Genomic DNA, 21,417 nt, shown 5'->3' on the forward strand with positions numbered 1-21,417 from the left:
GAGGACACGAACCTGGGAGGTGGTGGGCCCCGGCCCTCGCTCATCCGCTTGTCAGAGCAGTAACTGCCCCAGCCGTCCCGGGAGTCCCGACCATGGCGCTCAGGGCCACTGTGGCGCTCAGGGTAGTGCTGGTGGGAAAGAGTAAAGAGGAGCAGCTCGGGACAGCCCTGAAGGGGAGGCTGGGGCACCACGGAATTTCCACAGTGCCCACAAGTCTGGAACCCACAGAGCACAGGTACCCAAGAAGGGCAGGAAGAGCCCTTCGGCCATCCCGTATGAAAAGCCTTCAAGAGCTTTCCAAAGAGGTGGGGGACAGAGGTGGCAGAAGGGTGCCAAAAGAGCCTGTGATACACTGGACCCCGAGAACAGCCCACACACCCATTCCGTGACACTGGGGTCTCACTGCAGCGTGGCTCTTCCCACATAAACACACCCACCACAGAAAGTGTTTGGATCCTGTCCACGGAAGCAAGAGAAAAGGCAATCCAGGGATGGCAAATGTGGACCTGGGATGAAGATCCAGGGGCAGGAACCCCAAAGGCACCGTCTAACTATGGGGGTCTCCAGCCAGTACAAAGCTCAGACATTCCAGCGTCATCCCCAAGCTCCTCCCCCAGCCTTAGGGTGTCTGGCCAACAAGGGCAAAGAACAGTGGTCACGGCTGAACCTCTGACCTACCTGTCCCTCTCGTTCACCCATCATGGAGCGGGAACCTTCTCTCCTGAAACCATGAGGAGGAGTCCGTTAGAGCGCCCCAGTTTTCAGTCAAGGAAACTGGCACTGACTGGGCAGAGTGAGGGGCACCTGGCTGACCTGTCCACAGAATGGTCGGGGTAGCGGCCGCGGTCCCTGTGGTCAAAGTCATGGAAGCGGTCCTGGCGCGAGAAGTCCGAGTGGTAGCGATCGTCCAGGGCGGGCCGCTTGGCTTCCGGCCAGTAGGCATCATCTCGCCTGCAGGCAGGTGCAGAAAGGAAGGAAGCATGTTTCCATCTGCAGTGTTTCCTGTCGAGTCCCAGTCCAGCAGGACCAGGACCAGACCAGGATGGGCCGTCATCAGGAGAGCAACTCGAACATGTGTGCCTGTTCCAAAACCCTCCTGGCCAGGTTGCTCACCGGTCGTCGTAGGGCCTGCGCATGGCTGGCCGCCGCTCTTGCTCATAGCGCAGCTCCTGCTGGCGCCGCAGCTCCTCGCGCTCACGGTGGATGCGCTCCTGCTCGCGCCTCCGCTCCTGCACCACGTGCATACGTTCCCGCTGCAGCCGCTCCCGTTCCATGCGTTCCCGCTCCAGCCAGTGCCGGTGGAATGCCAGGCGCTCCCGGGCGATCTCCAACTGCTCGCGCTGCTCCCGCTCTTCCCGCTCCCACTGCGCTTGCATTCGCTGCTCCCGCTCACTGCGCTCCCGAACCCTGAAACAGGACATAGCTACTGGAACCGGCTGCCCTCGACTGAAGTGCCAGGTAAGTGCGCCAGTCACCAGTACACAGCCAGGCTGGTTTCATTTTTTTCTTCCTTACTCTTTTTCTTTCCTTCCTTCTCTCTCCCATAGTCAGGGCACCCAGTGCTACTCATCCCAATGGGCAATGGAACAGGTTCAGAGCCAGGAAAGCTTAAGGAGGACACCGCTGACTGCCCACAGCCCAGTTCCTACACACCTCCACGGGACACAGGAACCTGATATGCTGGAGGGAGCAGAGAGGGCCGACTTAGCAGCTGCGGGTGTCCCTGCTGGCTTGGCAGTGGTCAGGAGCCACAGGCGGAAACGAGACACAGAACACTGAGTTTCGAGCACACGACTCAGCGGGTACAAACAACTTATAGCTCTCAATTCAACTGCCTAAATTCACAGTCTGGCTGTGCTCAGGCCTACTCTTGACTCTGAGGGCTTCTATACATGGTGCTGGGTGGGGATCTGAAGTGGGGATTCACTGCAAGGCACTGCCTTCACCGCTTGTATTTACCATCTCCCGCTCTGCTCTTCTAATTTTGTTCTTATTTGTTTTGTTTTGGTGTCACACCCAGTGGCGCTCAGGGGTTATTCCTGGCTCTACACTCAGAAGTCACTCGTGGCAGGCTCAGGGGATCCTATGGGATGCCGGAATTCGAACCACTGTCCATCCCGATTGGCTGCGTGCAAGCTAAACACCCTACCGCTGTGCAACCTCTCCAGCCAGTCCGTATAAATAAATAATTTCTGAATCTTTAGCAACACCTCAGCATTGCTAAGGAATCAGTCTTGGTAAGACTTGGGGACCATGTATGTTACCAGGAATTGAACCCATAGGGCCAGAGTGACAGCATAGTGGTAGGGTCTTTGCCTTGCACGTGGCCGACCTGGAACAGACCCGGGTATAATCCCCAGCATCCCAGTGTCTCCAAGCCTGCCATGAGTAATTTCTGAGCACAGAGCCAGAAGGGGTCACCGTGAAAGGTACTGGGTGTGCCCCCCCACCCCCAACTGAACCCAGGTTGGCTGCAAACAAGTCCTACATGCTTTACTATTGCTCTAACGCTGAACTTAATTCTTTTTTTTTTTTTTTTTTTTTTGGTTTTTGTTTTTGGGTCACACCCGGCAGCGCTCAGGGGTTCCTCCTGGCTCTATGCTAAGAAATCACTCCTGGCACGCTTAGGGGACCATATGGGATGCCGGGATCCAAACCACCGACCTTCTGCATGAAAGGCAAACACCTTCCCCCCATGCTGTCTCTCCGGCCCCTGAACAATTTCTTAGAATCCTTTTTTAAGGGATGGGGGGCATGTTTTGGGCCTGACTCTGCACTCAGAAATACTCCTGGAATACTCAGAGGACCATACTGAGTGCCGGATTCAAACCTGGACTAGCTGCATGCAAGGCAGCATATCATCCCCCATCCCCAAAGCTCTTAAAATTTTCACTTCTTACACCGAAGGTGCTCCAGGACTACTGGCTCTGTACTTGGGAGACCACAAGTGATGGAGCTGGAACCGGGGCAAGCATCTCAACCACCCCCTGAGCTATGGCTCCAGTCATTCGAGTATTTCTTTTTTGTTACTGATAAGCGGTAGAGACCAAAGAATTGCAGGCCGCCCAACACAGCAGTCACATGTCCAGAAATACCCCTGGAGGGTCCCCCTAGCAGGCACAGTCACCTTCCTCACGTCCAACTCCGCTACTCATACATTCCAGCCTCACAACAAATCAGCCATCACTTCACCAACATTTCCCTTTAGAGTAGAAAGTCGTTTGGGGCATTAAAAGTAAAGAATGGAGTCCTGAGAACAGCCTCCTCTCCATTCATACATATACTGCTTGATGCTCTGACTTTTCAAACTTGTTTTCAAAAAATGGCCTCTCACCAAGGCTCCTGCCCTGAAAACAAGCATCTTCTTGGTCTACTGAAGCTTGTCTATGCCAAGTCACACGCAGGGGCCTTTAACTTAGAGGGGCTCAGTGCAGGCATCCTGCTAATACCCACTTACCTACGGGACTCCGAGTCTCTGGACTTGCGAGGTTCCTTGACTTTATCGAAAGACACCACAGAGCGCTTCTCTCGGCTGGCTGACTTCCGGTCCTGGCTCTTGGAAGCCTGGGGCACAGGAACCATGATAAGGTGGAGTGAGAACAGAAGAGGAGAAACAAGTGACCATTGCAAGCATAGGATATTACGAGGAACTGGGTGATGCTCAGGGATCACTCCTGGTGGGCCTGGGGGACACCCAGTGGCACCAGGATGAAACCCAGGTCAGCTAAGTGCAAGGATAGTGCCTTCCCCACATACTGTCCTTCCGGACACAGAAGATCAACTTTTAACCCAATAAGCAGGGGGTCTTTGTTAAGAAACATGTGTTAGGGGAGAGAAGTGGTGGTCAGACAGCTGGTCTATTAGGGCTGGAGTATCATACAGCAGGGAGGGAACATGGCTTGCATCTGGCTGATCTGGATTCAAACCCTAGTGCCCCATATGGTCCTTTGAGCCCACCAGGAATGTTCCTGAGTGCAGAGCCAGGAAACTCCTGAGCAGCAACAGGTGTGAACCCCAAACAAATAAGCAAAACAAGCAAAGCCTGGAATACAGGGGCTGGAGTGATAGCACAGAGGGTAGGGAGTTTGTCTTGCATGGGGCTGACATAGGTTTGGTCCCCAGCACCCCACAGGATCCCCTGGGCATGCCAGGGGTGATTTCTGAGAACCAGGAGTAACCCCTGATCACTGCTACGTGAAGCCCCAAAATAAACAATCTGAAGTGCAGATTTTCCATATGGGAGGGAATCCAAGCACTGCTTGGATGTCAAACCTATGGAAAAGTTTTGTCTTGATAATCACAATTCAAAGATACACTAGCAAGTAAGCTATGAAGTTATGATCTAGCAAGAAATTACAATGGCGTCAAAATGGAAAAAAAGGAGCTTCTCAGGACAAACATTTAATTCACCAATACCTCATCTTGCACACAATGTTTCAACTAAATATTGCTACCAGCATCCACTTCCATTACTCTCCCTTCTGTATCCAAAATATACCGCTTAATTGTACCCTTTTCCTTCCTTATGTCACATGCAGTGAAAGCATCTGAGAGAAAACACTCCAGGCATGTGGAGCCCTCATCATATACCAGCAACCATTATTATTATGAGGTTTCCCTGGTAGTGCTGGAAAGCACTTTCCCAGTCACTTCTTAGAGGAGAAAAAGATTTTATTCAAAAATGCTACAAGAGGGCTGATGAGATAGTACAACGGGTAAGGTGTCCACCTGTCTTAACACGTGGCCTACCCAAGTTCAATCCTCAGCATCAATCTGGCCCTGTGAGCCTGCCAGGAGTGATTCCTGAGTGTAGAGTCAGGAATCACCCCCTAGGCACCACTGGGTGTTGCCCCCAACCAACCAAACGAATCACCAAGCAAACCGTGTATAACATGTGCATCCTTGCCAAGCCTCACCCATGTTGTGAGGTGGCCGCTAAAGGGCCCATCATCTGAGCAGCCCCAGGCATCACCACTCAGGCCTGATTAGTACCTGGCAAGCTGGATCTCAGGGTCCCCAGCTAAGGCAGAAGGTAGGCTCTGTCAGACCAAGCAAACTTGAGTTTGTGCAGAACACCCTGTGCTGAGTCGGCCATCTACTGCCTATTGGGGAGCAGCTGGGGTGAACTGTGGGCAGAGGATCTTGGGCTGCAGTGGTCAGAAATCTCATTGTGCATGTGTACGTGTGCGTGCGTGCGTGTGTGCGCGTGTGTGTGTGTGACAGAGAGAGGGGGAAGGAAGAGAGGAGAAAGAGAGGAGGAGATAGATATCAGTCACAAAGAGAGAGGGAGAGGGAGGGAGGGAAGGAGGGAGAGAGGGAGAGGGAGAGAGGGAGAGAGGGAGGGAGGGAGAGATAAAGTCACAAGGGTTCTTCCAGACTCACCATGTGTCCAACTACAGGCCCACAGCCAGTTTGAGCTGGGCCTGGTTGGGGCCTGAGAGACTCAATGGTGCTACCAAGCCCTGGTCTGGATTGTCATGGCAGGAGGTGCTAAGGCTCCAGGAGGGGGTGGGGGCACATGAAGCTGGGAAAGGTGCTGGGCCAGGCACGATCACCATGGACAGTGGCTCACTCTGACGCAAAGTAGTTTGCGTTGCTGGTCACACGCTATGGGCAGAGATGATCAGGCCCAGAGATGAATTCTTGGGTTTGTTTTTATTTTGTGATCAGAGCTGGCACTGCACTTAGAAATCACTCTTCTGGCGGTGCTCAGGGAAACAGGGGGCACTGGAACTGAACCCAGGCCAGCTATGTGACAAGTCAAGTACCCTACCCAAGTGCCTAATCTCCATAGCCTCAAAACTGAATTTTACAAAGATGGCTAGAAAGACAGTATGCAGATTCTGGACCTTGCCTTGCATGCAGCTGACTCAAGTTTGATCTCCCACATCACAAAAGGTTCCCTAAGCACAGACAAGTGTCACTTATGAACACAGAGCCACAAATAAGCCATGAGCACCACTGGGTGAGGGCCCACCACTTGAAAATAAATTATAGGGGGGTCGGAGAGATAGTACAACGGCGTTTGCCTTACAAGCAGCTGATCCAGGACCAAAGGCGGTTGGTTTGAATCCCGGCGTCCCATATGGTCCCCCATGCCTGCCAGGAGCTATTTCTGAGCAGACAGCCAGTTACCCCTGAGCACCGCCGGGTATTGCCCAAAAACCAAAAAATAAATAAATAAATAAATTATAAGTCTAGAATAAGTACACACGATAATAAAGTTACAGATATATTTGGTCTGGGGGGCCTACCCCCAGCAGGGCTCAAGCTAACCCCTGGCTCTGTTTACAGATCACATGTGGTGCTGATTCTTGAACCTGGGTCAGCTAGAAGGAAGGCCCACACTGCCTGCTCTACTGCCTTAGTTTGCAGTTTACTCTCCATAGGCACAAATAAACTTCAAGATTTCTCTCTTTTGCAAAGACTGGCTTTTCTCCAATCAAGTTGAAGCAATTTCTGCAACAGTGACAGTGACGGAAATCAAATTGCGGCGCAATCAAGGCTGTTACCCAGTGGGAAAATGACTCACCCTCTCCTTGGAGCCTGATGTCTTGACACTGATGACAGGCACACCCTTGGACTTATCCATGACTACTGTCCGCTCAGTTCCCCGACTTCCTACAGCAAGGAGGAAAGGAAGTCGCCAGGGTGAGTATCGCCACACCCACGGCAGCCAACCAGGGACAAGAACCATCCACGGCCCACTGGCTGGGTGCTACCTGACTTGGTGGTGCGCACTCGCTCCCAGGGGCCAGATTTGGGGTCATCCTGGTCTTTGCTCTTTTCTCCATCTTCACCCTTCTTCATGTCATCTTTCCGGTCCCCTTTGTCCTCTCTCTTGAGGTTTGCAGATCTGTCAATAATACACAGGGTCAAAGCCGGGAGTGAGATGCTGTTTAGGAACACCCAAGCCCTGCTGAGAGGAGGATGTGATACATGGCACCCCAGGGAGCAGTACCTGTCACTGTTGCTGGCCTTCTCTTTCTTGCCATCCCCCTCTCTCTTCTCAGAGATCCTCTTACCTATCGGCTCGTTTTTTGCCTGAATTGAAAAGGAATCGGAGTCAATCCTGTTTGTCCCTCCCCACCTAGGTGGCACCATCCGTGCCCAAGCACCAAGGCCCCCTATACCTTTTCCACAGAGATCATCTTCCCATGGAGTTCAGTCTTGTGGAAATGGCTAATGCATTCGCTGGCCTCTTCAGCTGTGGACATAGTAACGAAGCCGTAGCAGCGTGCTCCAGGACTCCGGGCGTTCGTTACCACCTTGGCGCCCACCACCTTGAAGGAGAAAGCACCGAAGAGGCCTCAGACACAAAGGCCCCTCTGCAATGGCCCTCTCAGGAAGCTGGGACGAGCAGCACGGCCCCAAATTCCCCAGCAGTGGGATCTGTAGGCTGGGAGCAACACCTGACCCCCACCACTAAGCTGCAGAGACCTGGCTGTGTACACTCGCCTCAAGCCCACACCAGGGAGCAAGGAACATCCAGGTTAAAGTCCGCCCCCATGACCAGGAGTCTTAAGGCACACAGGGAATCCTAGGTGGCAAAGGGGTCTCCGTGTGCCGCCTCCCTACACGGTACCCAAAGAGCAAGGGCTCTGGTTGCCACATGCTGCGGACAGTACCCATAGGCCCCAGGACCAGCCCACACGACTCTAACCACGGCAAGTTCAGCTGTGCTCATGTCAGTACCCACCCATCAGGAAGAAATGACAACCTTTGCCATTTCCTTAGAGGGCACCAGTGAGACCTGCACAGGATGGGGGGGCTACCAACTGGGCCTAGGCCTGGAGACACTGCTGCTCTGTGTGAGTCTGAGTGACGGCAGGTGGGGGTGCCAGGAAACAGAGGAGAATGGAGCATTGAGGGAGGCCTTCTGTCTGGGGCCTCACACTCACAAAACAAGAGCAAGCACTCCAGAGCCGTCTCTCTGGCCCCTGGTTTCCAGCTGAGCCGCCTCTCCAGCTTTCCAGCTATATCCCTTGTGGTCTCATTTAGGGGCCTACCCAGGGTTGTGCTCAAGGGCTACTCTGTGTTAAGAGATTCTGGGGTCACTCCTGGCAAATCTCAAGGGACCGGATGGTGTCAGGGACTGCACTGAGCCTCCCACAAGCAGTGCACACACTCCAGCCCTCTGAAAGATTCCTGTCCCCATTTAGTTTCAGTGTGCTGAACCCCCAGAGTGGAGAGGCAGTGGTGTGAGCCTCCCCTAGAGCTGGCTTTGTCTGAAGCTGCCCAAGGGGCCTGGAAGGTAAGTGCAGAAGGCACCATGAGGATGGGTTGGGGGCAGCATCCGTCTGCCTGCTGGCCAGTTCCATTCTCTCTCCACTCCCAGCAGTGCTCAGGATTAACTGTGCCAAGTGGGCCCCAGAGTGTAGGCACTGGGCCTGAGCTCAGTAAGGAACAAAGTTTGGGCCTCGCAGACCTCAGGGTGGACTCTGCCACTAAAGACTCAGCCCAAGCCTGGGGCACACCCCCTTAAGGGGTGACAGAATGGCCTGGGGAAGCCACATACTGCACTCCTGACTGGGAGGGACAGAGGGACCAGGTGACTAACGCGGAGCACCTCAGGGTCTTGACACTTGACTCAAGGCTAGCAGGCCAGGGTCTCAATGGCTGGTGTCCCAAGTCACTGCTGGGACCAGGTTAGCAACCCCCTCCGATATCCCCATGCTGTTGGGGGCCAGAGCAGTAAGGACAGTGGGTAGCATGCTCGCTGTGTATATGGCTGATCCAGGTTCAATCCCACCACTCAAGCCCACTGGAAGCGATCCCCCAGCACTTCAGAGTGTGGTCCCAAAAAGAAAGTCCTGGGCTTACCTTCCCATAGAGACTGAAAAGGTTCTTCAAATCCGTAGCTCTGGTGGTAGAAGACAGTCCACTAACCCAGAAATTCCGGCAAGTGTTGTTGTTCTTACCTGTTGCCAAATAGAACTCTGGTCAGAGCCAATTCCTGGGAGCACAGCTGTGCAAGAAAAACAGCCCCGCACCCCAAGTCACTCCTGGCTTGTCCTGATCCCAGATGGGGCAGGAGGCTGGGTTACTGGTCTTCCGTGACCCTTCAACCCAAGACTAGTCCAGACAGAGTTCGGCAGTGCAACCCCACAGAGGAAGGGTCCATGACCTTTCACAAAGGCTCTAGCAGAGCAAGTCCCATGTTCCCTTCTTAACCACTGTGGCTGCTTCTCTTGCTCTCGTCATTTTGGTTTTCTATGGTCACACATGGCCCATGTTCAGGGGCTACTTCTGGTTCTGAACTCAGGAATCAGCCCATGATGGTGCTGGAGGACTCAATGAGATGCTTGGGAGCGAACCCAGGGTGTTGTGTGTACAGTGAGTAATATCCTGCTCTATTTCTCCTTGTCTCACATCTGAGCCTGCCTTCCTCTTTCTTTTTTTTTTTTTTTTTTTTTTGTTTTTGGGTCACACCCGGCAGTGCTCAGGGGTTACTCCTGGCTGTCTGCTCAGAAATAGCTCCTGGCAGGCACGGGGGACCATATGGGACACCGGAATTCGAACCAACCACCTTAGGTCCTGGATAGGCTGCTTGCAAGGCAAACGCCGCTGTGCTATCTCTCCGGGCCCTGCCTTCCTCTTTCTAAACCCTATGTGGAGCAGTTCAGGGACTTTTGAGACATTCTAAAGAAGGGCTGTGCTTGGATAAACTCTAAGATTAATTCAAATCTGAAATCAGAAGCCCATCTACATGTTATTTAGTTTGGGAGGGGGATCACCCCTAGCAGGGCTCAAAGTTTACATGTGTGGGATTTAGTGCTCGGGAACCCTGTGGTGTTTGAGAAAAGAAGCCCAACTGGCTGTATGCAAACAAGTGGCCAAAGGTCATGTATGATCTCCCGGCCCATCTCTTAACACACACGCACACATACTCTGAGGTTGGCCTGACTCACAGCACAAAAAGCAGAGAGCAGAGGAAAGAAAGTGGGGCTGTCTGAGACACAGGGGAAACAGAGAACATGGGGTGGGAGCCCCGTCATGCTGCTTGCACATACCCTTATCATCTTTGGAGGGCTTTTTCGCATCCGGGTCATCTTCCACAGAGCTAGAGACAAGAGACAATGTCACTTGGGACGAACGCAACAGCACGGAAACGAACTCAAAATGATAACCGCGTGCCGCAGGTACATACCTACCCGAAATTTAATTTGGCAAAAAATGACACCCCAATAAACTGGCAATGGAAATCTGACCTAACTGTAAGATTTCAGACCCATAGGAGTTAATTAATTCTGCTGGGCTAAAGATAATTAGGAAGAATTAATGAAAACAACCGTGATAGGTTGAGAAAAGAAAGAAAAGATCACGTAATCAGTTTTAAATAAAAGAAATAAAACATTCATTCCTTAGCAGTAAAACTACAATCTCCCGAGGCTGGCGGGCCAATTTTGCCGAAAACAAACAGCTTATGCGTGTCATTAACCGACCCATGAAAAGGAGATAGCGTTTGGTCTAGAACTGAGAAGAGACAAACCTCGTGTTCGGCTCAGCGCCCTCACTGGCTGAGGACTCTTTAGCAGCCGGAGGGCCTTCATTACAAGCGTCAAAAGCAAACTTCTTCACGTCTTCTTTGCTATCTCTGGGCTCTGGGCTTGAGGCTTCCCGGGCCGCTTCTGCCGCCGCCTCGCTAGAGGCCTCCGCGGGCTCTGAGGCTTTACTACTCTGGGCCTCAACTGGCTTCTCTAGCCCTAGCGCAGGCTCACAGTCCGGGCTGTCGCCTCCGCCTTCGCCTGTCTCCACGGGCTCCCTTTTCACTACCGCTAACAGGGTGTCTGCCTTGCTCCACTGAGCGTGTGCCGGGGACTCGCTGGCCACATCTAAGTCACCCTCCTCCGGATGGCCGCTGCCAAAAAGGTCCTCTTCCTCCGCCAGCTTTCTGTCTGGCCCCATGCTACTCGTGTCCTGCGCCAATGGCGGCTCCAGCTCGAAACCTTCTTCTTTTACTGGCTCAGATTTACAAGTTTCCCCCAAAATGCCGAGTATTTTCTCATTTTCTACGGATTTAACAGGAATAGAATGGCACAAGGTTTAATGACCAGGGAAAATCAAGCAATCACAAGTGCGTCTCGGGCACGGCTGCCCGCTCATTGCCTGCCACCCAGAGAACGGCTAGCTACACAGAGATTGGAAAACCCGTGGACACGCTCCCGCTGGACGCTCCCTGCGCTCCCCGCTACGCGGAACGGAAAAGCATCCCAGAGCTTTAACCCCCAAAACCTTCTGGCTGATTCTTGACCATCTTCGTTCTGTCGTTGTTTACACATGACTCTTCCACCTTGAGCTTCCAAAGTCCATGTGGCTCTTAGAAGTGAATGTGTCAACGAATCACTGAACAGCTCAATTTCCAACTTTCTTTCTTTCTTTTTTTTTTTTTTTGGCTTTTTCTCTTTAAACAGACCAGTTCGATATGTCAATCAGAACTCTCTTCCTTTTGCGTGCTGAGATTTTTGGAGTCCAGAAAGCAATTAGCATTGGTTTGGAATTCTCATGAGGACATTTTTTTCTCTTCAGGAATCCAGTGGTCTCAATGGTTGAACACGCCGCTCCCTGCACTACCCGGCCTACACTGCTCGGGTTCTACACCACCAAGTTAAGCTAATGCCCAATATCACAAGATCTGTTCCGTGGGCTGCAGAGAGACACTGGCTCTCCAGAGGCTCATATGAATCTCTTGCTACGCAGGTTTAGGTGTGAGGTGAGGTCACCTCACCACCCCGAGTGATTTTGCATAATGAGAAGAGAGCCGCCCCTTCACAGATCTGGTGATATGGCTGGGTTTCCAATCTCTATGATCCTGGTAGCTTCTGGCCTGCACACCTTTAGCATTATGGACACTACGCTAAGGAACTCTCTGAAATCCAAGAATTCAACTGAAAGAAGGTGGGGAACTAGAATGGTGCCACCCCCGCTGGTATAAAGTTTTTCATTGGACAGTACCTGGCTCCAAGGAAGGCTCTTCAATTTCCTGCAACAAAAAGCAGATGTAAGTCGGTGCCCCCGGGAGACCTTATACAAGACCTCAACAGACTATCCTAGAAGCCAGGGCACTCACAGTTCTGCCGGGGGAGACCCGCTGTATAAGTGGAACCCACTCTGTCCCTGCTTCTGTGTTCACTCTGGTCCGACCCCAGATCTCCCTTTCGACAAAACTGCTTAAAAGCCTGCCTGGATCACTACTTCCCTTCACAGCCAGTCTCCGCCAATCTGAGAGCAGAGAACAGAGCCACAGTCCTCCCTCCACCCGACCTTCTGAGGCTTGGCGTGGCACAGCCCTCTGCCTCCCTGCAGGAAGCGCTGCTGTTCCCCGACACCTACACTGAACTCAGCCCCAACTGGGTACTCCACTGTCATGGCCTGTGTCCCTAGGCCTAAAGCACCTAGCAATGGCTCCCCTACACCATCTCCCTCTCCCCACAGGACACTGTGCCTCCCCTACCCCCTGTCATGTGCCCATATCCCCAGCATTCCAGGTCAGTGGTTCTCTAAATGGCCTCCCACTGGGTGCAGCAACACCCACTAACCAAAGGACTGGTCTGAAGTGGCCATGGTGGAGACCTGGTCTCTATAAGGACCCTAGCAGAGGGTCTATTCAGATCCAGGAGACGGGTATAGGGTGCTCTGCAAATGTACTCCCAAATACACAGAACCAAGTGCCAAGGTGGAGCCAGCCAGGTGCAGGCCCCTCCACAAGACTGGGGCATACAAGCCCCGCTCGGATGTCTCTCAGTGAACCGGGAAAGTTCATGTTCTTGCATGCACTTTACCACAGACACTTCCTGGCTTCTTTTGCGGGGGCAATGGCCCATTACCTGGTGATGCTCAGGAGTTTCTCCTGGCTCTGTACTCAGGAATCACTCCTGAAGGGGTCAGATTTAACCCCATCAGCCACAAGCAAGGCAGATGCCCTCCCACCGTGCTGTATTGCTCTGGCCACTCTCCTTTACTTTTAAGTTACCACTTTTAAGTAGAACACAAAAAGCAGACCCCATACACCGAGAACTGAGACTCTGGGAACAAAGCAAAGGGACATTCTGTAGAGAATTACCCCGTGAAGCAAACTACTCTCTCCTGTCTGGGTCCGTGAGGGGCAGGATACCACCCATCTTACCATAGGAATTTGTGACCCAGAAAGAACTGGAGAAAGGGACAAGCATCAGTGGTGGCTTTTGTCATCTCTGAGACATCAGCCTTTTTGCCCAATGCAGTAAGTGCTGGGATCAAACCCAGGGCCTCTCATGTGCAAGAGAAGCGCTCGAGAGCTGCACCATATCCTGGCCCCGATGAAGCAAGTACTAAGGCTTCCTGAAGTTTTGCCCCTGCCAAGGCTGGGTTTGGGCTCATCAGTACACAATCCTGTGCCTGCCTGGCAGAAGCAAGTGGAGCTCTGGTCTGAAAGTCACAACCAGTGACACTGTTTACAGACCCACTTCCAGCCAAGGCACCTAATGCCACCACCCTACACCCTACAGAAAGCCAGGAGATGGCACAGTGGTCCATTCTGTACCAAGCATGCCTTTGATCCACGCCCAGTCCCCACCCAGTACCAGATGGTCCCCTGAAAATTGCCAGGTGTGGCCCTTGAGACCCCAAGCATCTCTTAGGAACAGCAACACCCAGTAAAGAAAACCCACAACTAGTAAATAGCAGCTTTCTACAGTATGAACTACCCTGGGTCATATGTCTTGAGGTGCAAGGCTCTGAGTTTGATCCCCTGTACCTACTGTCCCTGGGTGAGAGAGAGAGAGAGAGAGAGAGAGAGCGAGCACGCGCAAAGAAGGGAGGGAGGGAGGGGGAGAAAGAAAAAAGGAGAGGGGGAGAAAGAGAGAGAGAGGAAGAGAGGATGAATTAGCTAGCCAGATGAGTTTACTCCTAGAGTTTAGTCTAGTAGAAAAACTAAAAGTTAAAACCCACATTTAGGCAAATCATACCTGCAAGTTAGTCCACATCTCATAGGTTCTCATCTAAGACGGTAACAAAAGAGCCATGAGAAGCCATGAGAACACAGGCACCATGAAGTCAGCTCTCACTGAACAGAGCGCCCTCAGGCACCACCTCTCCCAGTCTCCTCAGGATCTTGCCCCCATCCTGGGCTGGGCCCTGACATCGCTGCTCAGGGACACCCTAGTCAATCCTCCTGTAAAGGACTTTTTGTCCCAGTAACTGTGACCAAGAACCTCCCCCAAGCCAAGAGCAGTGCTGGGAGGCCACGGGAGGCACCAGGCTAGAAAGCCCTGGTTGTGGACATGGTGTACTCGGGCACATGGAAAGCCAAATTCCTTCCGAAGCTGCTAGAAAGTGACGCACCTTGAGGCATTAGGTGAATGTCAGCAACTGTAGTCTAAGTCTAAGTCATAGAGACAAACATACCTGTAAGATGGTGAAATCAGACGATGAAGTGTCTAAGTTGTGTAAATCTCTGTCCTCGATCTGAAGGCAGAAATGAGAAGAGTATTACAAGAAGGGAGTGTGATGGCATATATGTCCATGGAAAGGAAACGAAAAATTCCTTTATGACAAAATTCTAGACGAAGCGTAGGGATCACACCAGCATCGAACTATAAGCCGGTCACCCCAAGAAGAGTCACTTTAGTACATCAAGGAGTGCCTACAGCTAAACCAGGAGGGCCCGAGCAGAGGCTCTGTGAGGGCTTTGAGGGCTGAGCCAAAGCAAAGTCTGTTCAACAGGGGAGGCCCCGGCAGCAAACTATAGAAACTACCTCGTTGAGGTCCCTCTTCTAGCTACAGTCTAAGAACAGGACAGATTCCTCATTCTTCTGGCACTGCAATGTCCCCAGATCTGGACATGCTTTAGCCTGAAGCTAAGGGCCCAGGAGAGCATCTCTGAGAACCTTCCAGAGGCCTGGAGAGCCCCTAAGATTTTCCCAGAGACCCCTGGCTCTGCTCTATTCAAGGCAGGCCCTCAGCCCAGGTTAGCTGACTAATTGTTATGCCCTCCCCTCTCCTCCTTTTTGTTTGTTTTGGGTCACAGGCTCAGGGGTTACTCTTGGCTGGGCCCTTGTGGGAAGCCAGGATCAAACCCAGGTCAGCCTTGTGCAAAACAAACGCTCTTCCCACTTGTCAGCCCCTCCCAGGGCAAAATGCTAATTTTACCTGGTCAGACCTGCCCACATCTGGGAGGGGTCTAAGAAAAAGTTGCCTCAGGGGTGTAAGAGGAGAGATTCAGTGAGAAGCAGGAGAGGTTGGTAGGATGGAAGATTAGGAAACAGGTTGAGATGCTGGGCGGCTGAAGTAGCCTGCTTATAAGGTTTAAGCCCTCGATGGCAAACCTATGGCATGCGTGCCAGCGGTGGCATGAGGGAAGGGGTCTGCAATTAAGATATGCTGTGCAGCGGGAGGCGAGTGTGCCAGTGTCTGCTCTGCAGCTCACCTGGCAACAGGGCCAGATTGACCACTGGGAGAACCGGGCATTGTAGTTTGGGCACTCGGGCTCAAAAAGGTTAGCCGTCACTGGTTTAAGCTTAGGAGCCACACATGGTGGCTAGGGCCTGAATAAAGCTATGTCTCCTGAAACTTCATGACTGCTGTGGATCATTTCCTCGCTGCTATCCTGAACCCTGAACCCTGAGACCTGCCGGCTGGAAGGGGTTGCAGGTGCATGGCCCGGGCCGGCGGAGAAAGGCCTCATCATCCATCCATCACCATCCACAACCATCAAGGATTCAATAATTAATATGTATTTCAACACCCACTCGCTGCCCATATGCTCTTGGCTTTTCAAAAAGTTTCCACCAAAAAAAACCAAAAACAAAGTTCCCACCACCTCAAGCATTTCACTATTACTGACTTTACTGGTGAATCTGAGAATGGCAGAAGTGGACAGCTGGAATAACCTAAAACACTGCCAGAGATCAGAGCTGTGCACAGCACCAGAAAAAAAAGCGACTCCCAGAGAGACCAGAGGCCTCCTAACTTCTCATTTCCAAACTGTTCCCCTGCGAAGCACTCCCTTCGCAGAAATAAAACCATAAAACATATCAAAGGCACTGAGCTAAGTAAGGGGTGAAGTTTCCTTCCATGGACTCTAGGATTTGCCAACAGAAGCTCTAGGTCCCTGGGCTGGAGTGATAGCACAGCAGCAGTTAAGGCCTTGCACACAGCGGATCTGGGACAGACACAGGTTCAATTCCCAGGTGGTCCCCTGAGACTGCCAGGAACGATGAGCTCAGAGCCAGGAGTAACCCCTGAGTGCTGCAGTGTGTGGCCCCCAAACAAAAAGAATCTCTAGGTATCAATGCTGTGAAGAGAATTAACCATTACAAGTGCATTGGGCCAGATAGACGAATTTCTTTTTTTATTTTTTTGGGGGGGGGGGTTGGGCCACACCCGGCAGTGCTCAGGGGCTACTCCTGGCTGCCTGCTCAGAAATAGCTCCTGGCAGGCACTGGGACCATATGGGACACCGGGATTCGAACCAACCACCTTTGGTCCTGGATCGGCTGCTTGCAAGGCAAACGCCGCTGTGATATCTCTCCGGGCCCAGATAGACGAATTTCTAGTTAAAAGAAACAAAACATGGGACCGGAGAGATGGCAGGTAAGGCAAATGCCTTGCATGCAGAAAGTGGTTCAAATCCTGGCATCCCATTTGGTCTCCCGAGCCCGAGAGGAGCGATTTCTGAGCTCAGAGCCAGGAGTAACCTGAGTGCTGCAGGGTGTGGCCCCAAAACAAAAAGAATCTCTAGGTATCAATGCTGTGAAGAGAATTAACCATTAGGAGTGCAATGGCCAGATAGACGAATTTCTAGTTAAAAGAAACAAAACGTGGGACTGGAGAGATAGCAGGTAAGGCAAATGCCTTGCATGCAGAAGGTGGTTCAAATCCTGGCATCCCAATTGGTCTCCCAAGCCTGAGCATAGAGCCAGGAGTAACCGTTGAGTGCTGCCAGGTATGACCAAAGACAAAACAAAAAAAGAAACAAAACATGAACCGGAGTAATAGTACACAAAGAGGTGTTTAGTTTTCAGGGTCCAGCCTTCTCCAGCAAATATGTCACATCTGAATGGCCAACACCAAGCTGTAACCTCTGTGCCAGTCTCTAACTAAGAAATGGTTGACAGGGGCCGGGCGGTGGCGCTGGAGGTAAGGTGCCTGCCTTGCCTGCGCTGGCCTAGGACGGACCGCGGTTCGATCCCCCGGCATCCCATATGGTCCCCCAAGCCAGGAGCGACTTCTGAGTGCATAGCCAGGAGTAACCCCTGAGCGTCACCGGGTGTGGCCCAAAAAAAAAAAAAACCAAAAAAAAAAAAAAAAAAAAAGAAATGGTTGACAGCAGTGTTCTCGTTTCTGCTTCAGGAATACACTGCCTCCCTACCTCAGAAGACCCACCACTCCCCCTAGGTCCCCAACCCCATTTCAGTATTTTCGAGGCAATGGCCATATCATCAACCAGCATCCAGTAACTGAAAGGTCTGGAAGAGCACCCTGGAGCAGGCCTGCCAGCATCAGACCCCACCTACTCGCTGACTCCCTAAAATCCTGTTCCCCAGGTTACATGCACTCACCCCTGGCTGCTGAGGACAAACTCACTGGTAGGCCGAGACGCCAGATCTGGAACCAGTGATTGTTGGACACCAGGGATCTAAAGTCCTGACCATCTGCTTACTATGCCCTGGCAGTTCCCACTGTAAATGTAGCTGGTTTTCACCAGCACCTATGCCGTACCAAGCTGGCAGTTGGTCCCTGAGCCCTGCAGCGCTACCTACGCCATGCTCTTGTAGCTGCTCTGGAAGCTCCCGCAGGTCTCCCTCCGCCAGGTCCCGACTGTCACATAGGGACTCGGGGAGGCCATCAGCGTCATCGTCCTCCACACAGTCGGCCACGCTGCCGTTGTCGATCTCTGCCTCGTCCAGGACGCTGATGTCCATCATGTCGATGTCCTGCAAGTTCTCCAGACTGGTTTCCACATCCTCCTGAGCCCAGACAAAAATCCCATCATCAGCGCCCAACGTCAGTCCCTCAGGCCCGCAGGCTCACCAACAAGGTGCTGCGGGCCCCTGGGCTCACCCACCAGGTACTGCGTACCTGGCCATCTCCAGAATTTTCCTCCAGCCCGTTGTCTTCCACACCCTCTTCTTCCAGTTTCCGCCCTGAAGAGATCATTGGAGTCAACAGGTCAATGACATGTGTGTTCCAGAAGCGGCCACCTTCACTTCTGTAAGCCTTCGACACTGTGGAAGCTGACATGGAACCCCGCGATGAAACCCACCCCCACGCAGGAGAGCATCGATCTCACAAGCTGCAGTGAAGCTGGAGAATTCGGAAACAGGGTCCAGAGAAGTGGAAGCTCTGGGCCGACCCAGGTTCAATCCTCAGCACCCCGTATGGTACCCCCCAAGCTCCTCTAGGAGTGATCTCAGTCAGCCCTGAGCACTGCCAGGTGTGGACCCAAAACAAGGGAACAAACGATCAATATGTGGAGGGATTTGAATTGATCTGCTAAGTTTGTTATTCACCTGCAACACTTTCTCCTTTGGGTTTTTCCCACTTGAAAGCACTGTGTGCCCCTCACTTTCTAAGCCACTAAGTACTTCTGAGTTCATAACCAATCTATGGCTTGTGAGTTGAGGCAAACTTCACTTTGACACAACCAAATCAGCCTTTTTGCTTTGTTCTGTTTTGTTTGGGGCCACACCCCATGGTACTCCAGGTAACAGTAACACACTCAGTGCCAGGGATCAAACCAGGAGTTTGACTCAGGAGTCCTCCTCTCCCAGCCCTTCAGCAGCTTTGTTTGCCCAAAGGATTTTTTCTTTTATTTAAAAGCTCTTTTCCATATTAAAATACCTATTTACCTTTAACTTTTGGGGGGTGGTTGAAATGACACTTAGTAGTACTCAGAGCCTGCTCCTACCAGGTTCTGCACTCAAGAGATCCCTCGTGGCAGGCTCGGGGGACTATATATATATATACTGCAGTTTCTGGAGAATCAGGCTGACTACATGTAAGACCCCACCGACTACATTATCACTATGACCCCTCCAACTGTTTTTCTTTTTTTTTGGTTTCTTTATTTGGGGCCACACACGGCAGCGCTCAGGGGTTCCTCCTGGCTCTACCTTAGAAATCGCTCCTGGCAGGTTTGGGGGACCATATGGGATGCCGGGGTTCAAACCACTGTCCCTCTGCATGCAAGGCAAATGCCCTACACCTCAATGCTATCTCTCCGGGTCCTCCAACTGTTTTTTTGTTTTGTTTTGTTTTGGTTTTGGTTTTGGGTCATACCCGGCAGCGCTCAGGTGTTACTCCTGGCTCTAAGCTCAGAAATCGCTCCTGGCAGGCTCGGGGGATCATATGGGATGCCGGGATTCGAACCACCGTCCTTCTGCATAGAAGGCAAACGCCTTACCTCCATGCTATCTCTCTGGCCCCCCAACTGTTGTTTTTAATGTTACTTATCTTTCCGCTTTGTACTCAATGAGATTATTTTCCAAATAACTAATAAAAAAACTGATTTCCCAGCACCATTTGCTGTTCTGCCCCCTCCCGTTTGAAATACCAGTCTTATACATATGTCAGATATTATTAACTATAATTCCTATTCTATTCCACTGAACTTCTATTCTTTTTTTTTTCTATACGAAAGATTTCATTCTTTATTTCTTTCCCATAGATGAAGCTTGAACTTCTATTCTTACCCCAGCTTTAATTACACAGTATTATGTGCTTTTAAAAATAAGGTCTCAATCGAGGTCCAAGAGATAACATGGAGGTAGGGAATTTGCCTTGCATGTAGAATGACGGTGGTTCGAATCCTGGCATCCCATATGGTCCCCTGAGCCTGCCAGGAGCAATTTCTGAGCGTAGAGACAGGAGTAACCCCTGAGTGCAGCTGGGTGTGACCCAAAAACCAAAAACAACAACAACAAAATGGTCTTAAGATTAACTAAAATAGGGGGCCGGGCGGTGGCGCTGGAGGTAAGGTGCCTGCCTTGCCTGCTCTAGCCTAGGACGGACCGCGGTTCGATCCCCCGGCGTCCCATATGGTCCCCCAAGAAGCCAGGAGCAACTTCTGAGCGCATAGCCAGGAGTAACCCCTGAGCGTCACAGGGTGTGGCCCAAAAACCAAAAAAAAAAAAAAAAAAAAAAAAAAAAAAGATTAACTAAAATAAAAGAAAAAAAAAATGAAAAAGATCAACTAAAAGAAAATGAAACGAGCCGAAATAGCACCAGAGTAGGGTGTTTGCCTTGCAAGTAGCATATCACGAACAGATTGCGGTTGGAATCCTGGCATTCTATATGGTCCCCTGAGCGCTGCCGAGTATGGCCCAAAAACCAAAAGAAAAAAGAAAAAGGAAATGAAACAAGTTAATTGGAAAAGATAAACTTTGGGCCCTTCAAGAAGATAATTAAGATTAAGTAAAGAAAATCAAAAATAAAGGACTCGGGACTGGGAAGGTGGTGCTAGAGGTAAGGCGTCTGCCTTGCAAGCGCTAGCGTAGGACGGACCACGGTTCGATCCCCTGGCGTTCCATATGGTCCCCCTAAGCCAGGAATGATTTCTGAACGCTTAGCCAGGAGTAACCCGAGAGTCAAATGGGTGTGGCCCCAAAAAAAAATAAAGGACTTGATGGAGCCGGAGCTTATAGCACAGTCGTAGGGTGTTTGCCTTGCACGTGGCTGCCCAGGACGAACCATATCCCCAGCGTCCCATATGATCCCCCAAAACCAGGAGTGATTTCTGAGCACAGAGCCAGGTTTTGGCTGGAAAACCAATATATATATACACACATACATATACACACACATATATATATAAAAAATATATATATACGTATATAAAGGGCTCAAACACTTTTTTTAGGCCAGCATTTCACTAAAAACCTTGCACAGGAAGAGTGTGTGTGGGGTATAGTGTCAGACACTTGTCTTGCAAGCTGTCAGCTCCGACTGGACCCCCAGCACTGTCAGGAGATCAGGATCAGGCCCAGACCGCCACCAAATGTGACCCAAAAACAGAAAACAAAGAAGGTGGGTGGGGAGTGTGGGGTTTGGGGTCCAACACTCATGGCTAGCAGCTGAGAAGCAGACCCAGGGCTCCTACACCGGCAGCAGGAGCTTCAGAATTTCACTTTTTAGGTAACGTTCAAGAACTGACATCGTGTCTCTAAATTCCCCTCATCTATGTTTAGTTTTAGCTTTTTATTCTAAGAGCTTAAAAACATGCCCCCTTGGGGCCAGAGAGATAGCATGAGGTAAGGCGTTTGCCTTGCATGCAGAAGGACAGTGGTTCAATTCTGGCATCCCATATGGTCCCCCATGCCTGCCAGGGAGGATTTCTGAGCATGGAGCCAGGAGTAACCCCTGAGCACTGCCAGGTGTGACCCAAAAACCGAAGGGAAAAATAAAAGACATGCCCCCCCCCCTTGATTGCTAACTGCT

General features: G+C 51.5%; 1 protein-coding gene across 2 annotated transcripts in view; it reads right to left on the reverse strand.

The window, feature by feature from the left end:
* The window catches only part of SAFB (scaffold attachment factor B), a 29,272-nt gene that overhangs the window by 774 nt on the left and 7,081 nt on the right, over positions 1–21,417 (reverse strand). Inside the window, exons 3-18 of one of the 2 annotated variants that reach the window (XM_049788048.1) lie at positions 18,061–18,125; positions 17,742–17,948; positions 14,386–14,445; positions 11,956–11,983; positions 10,493–11,012; positions 10,014–10,063; positions 8,824–8,921; positions 7,134–7,283; positions 6,962–7,044; positions 6,723–6,856; positions 6,533–6,621; positions 3,458–3,564; positions 1,114–1,407; positions 814–951; positions 679–721; positions 13–128 (exon numbers count right to left, since the gene is read on the reverse strand). In XM_049788048.1, coding sequence (XP_049644005.1) covers positions 13–128; positions 679–721; positions 814–951; positions 1,114–1,407; positions 3,458–3,564; positions 6,533–6,621; positions 6,723–6,856; positions 6,962–7,044; positions 7,134–7,283; positions 8,824–8,921; positions 10,014–10,063; positions 10,493–11,012; positions 11,956–11,983; positions 14,386–14,445; positions 17,742–17,948; positions 18,061–18,125 — 2,182 coding nt within the window. Of the gene's footprint in view, positions 1–12; positions 129–678; positions 722–813; positions 952–1,113; positions 1,408–3,457; positions 3,565–6,532; positions 6,622–6,722; positions 6,857–6,961; positions 7,045–7,133; positions 7,284–8,823; positions 8,922–10,013; positions 10,064–10,492; positions 11,013–11,955; positions 11,984–14,385; positions 14,446–17,741; positions 17,949–18,060; positions 18,216–21,417 lie in introns of both variants that reach the window. The other variant, XM_049788049.1, reaches the window with a different exon arrangement.

This window comes from Suncus etruscus, chromosome 15, assembly GCF_024139225.1.
Source record: "Suncus etruscus isolate mSunEtr1 chromosome 15, mSunEtr1.pri.cur, whole genome shotgun sequence".
NCBI lineage: Eukaryota > Metazoa > Chordata > Mammalia > Eulipotyphla > Soricidae > Suncus > Suncus etruscus.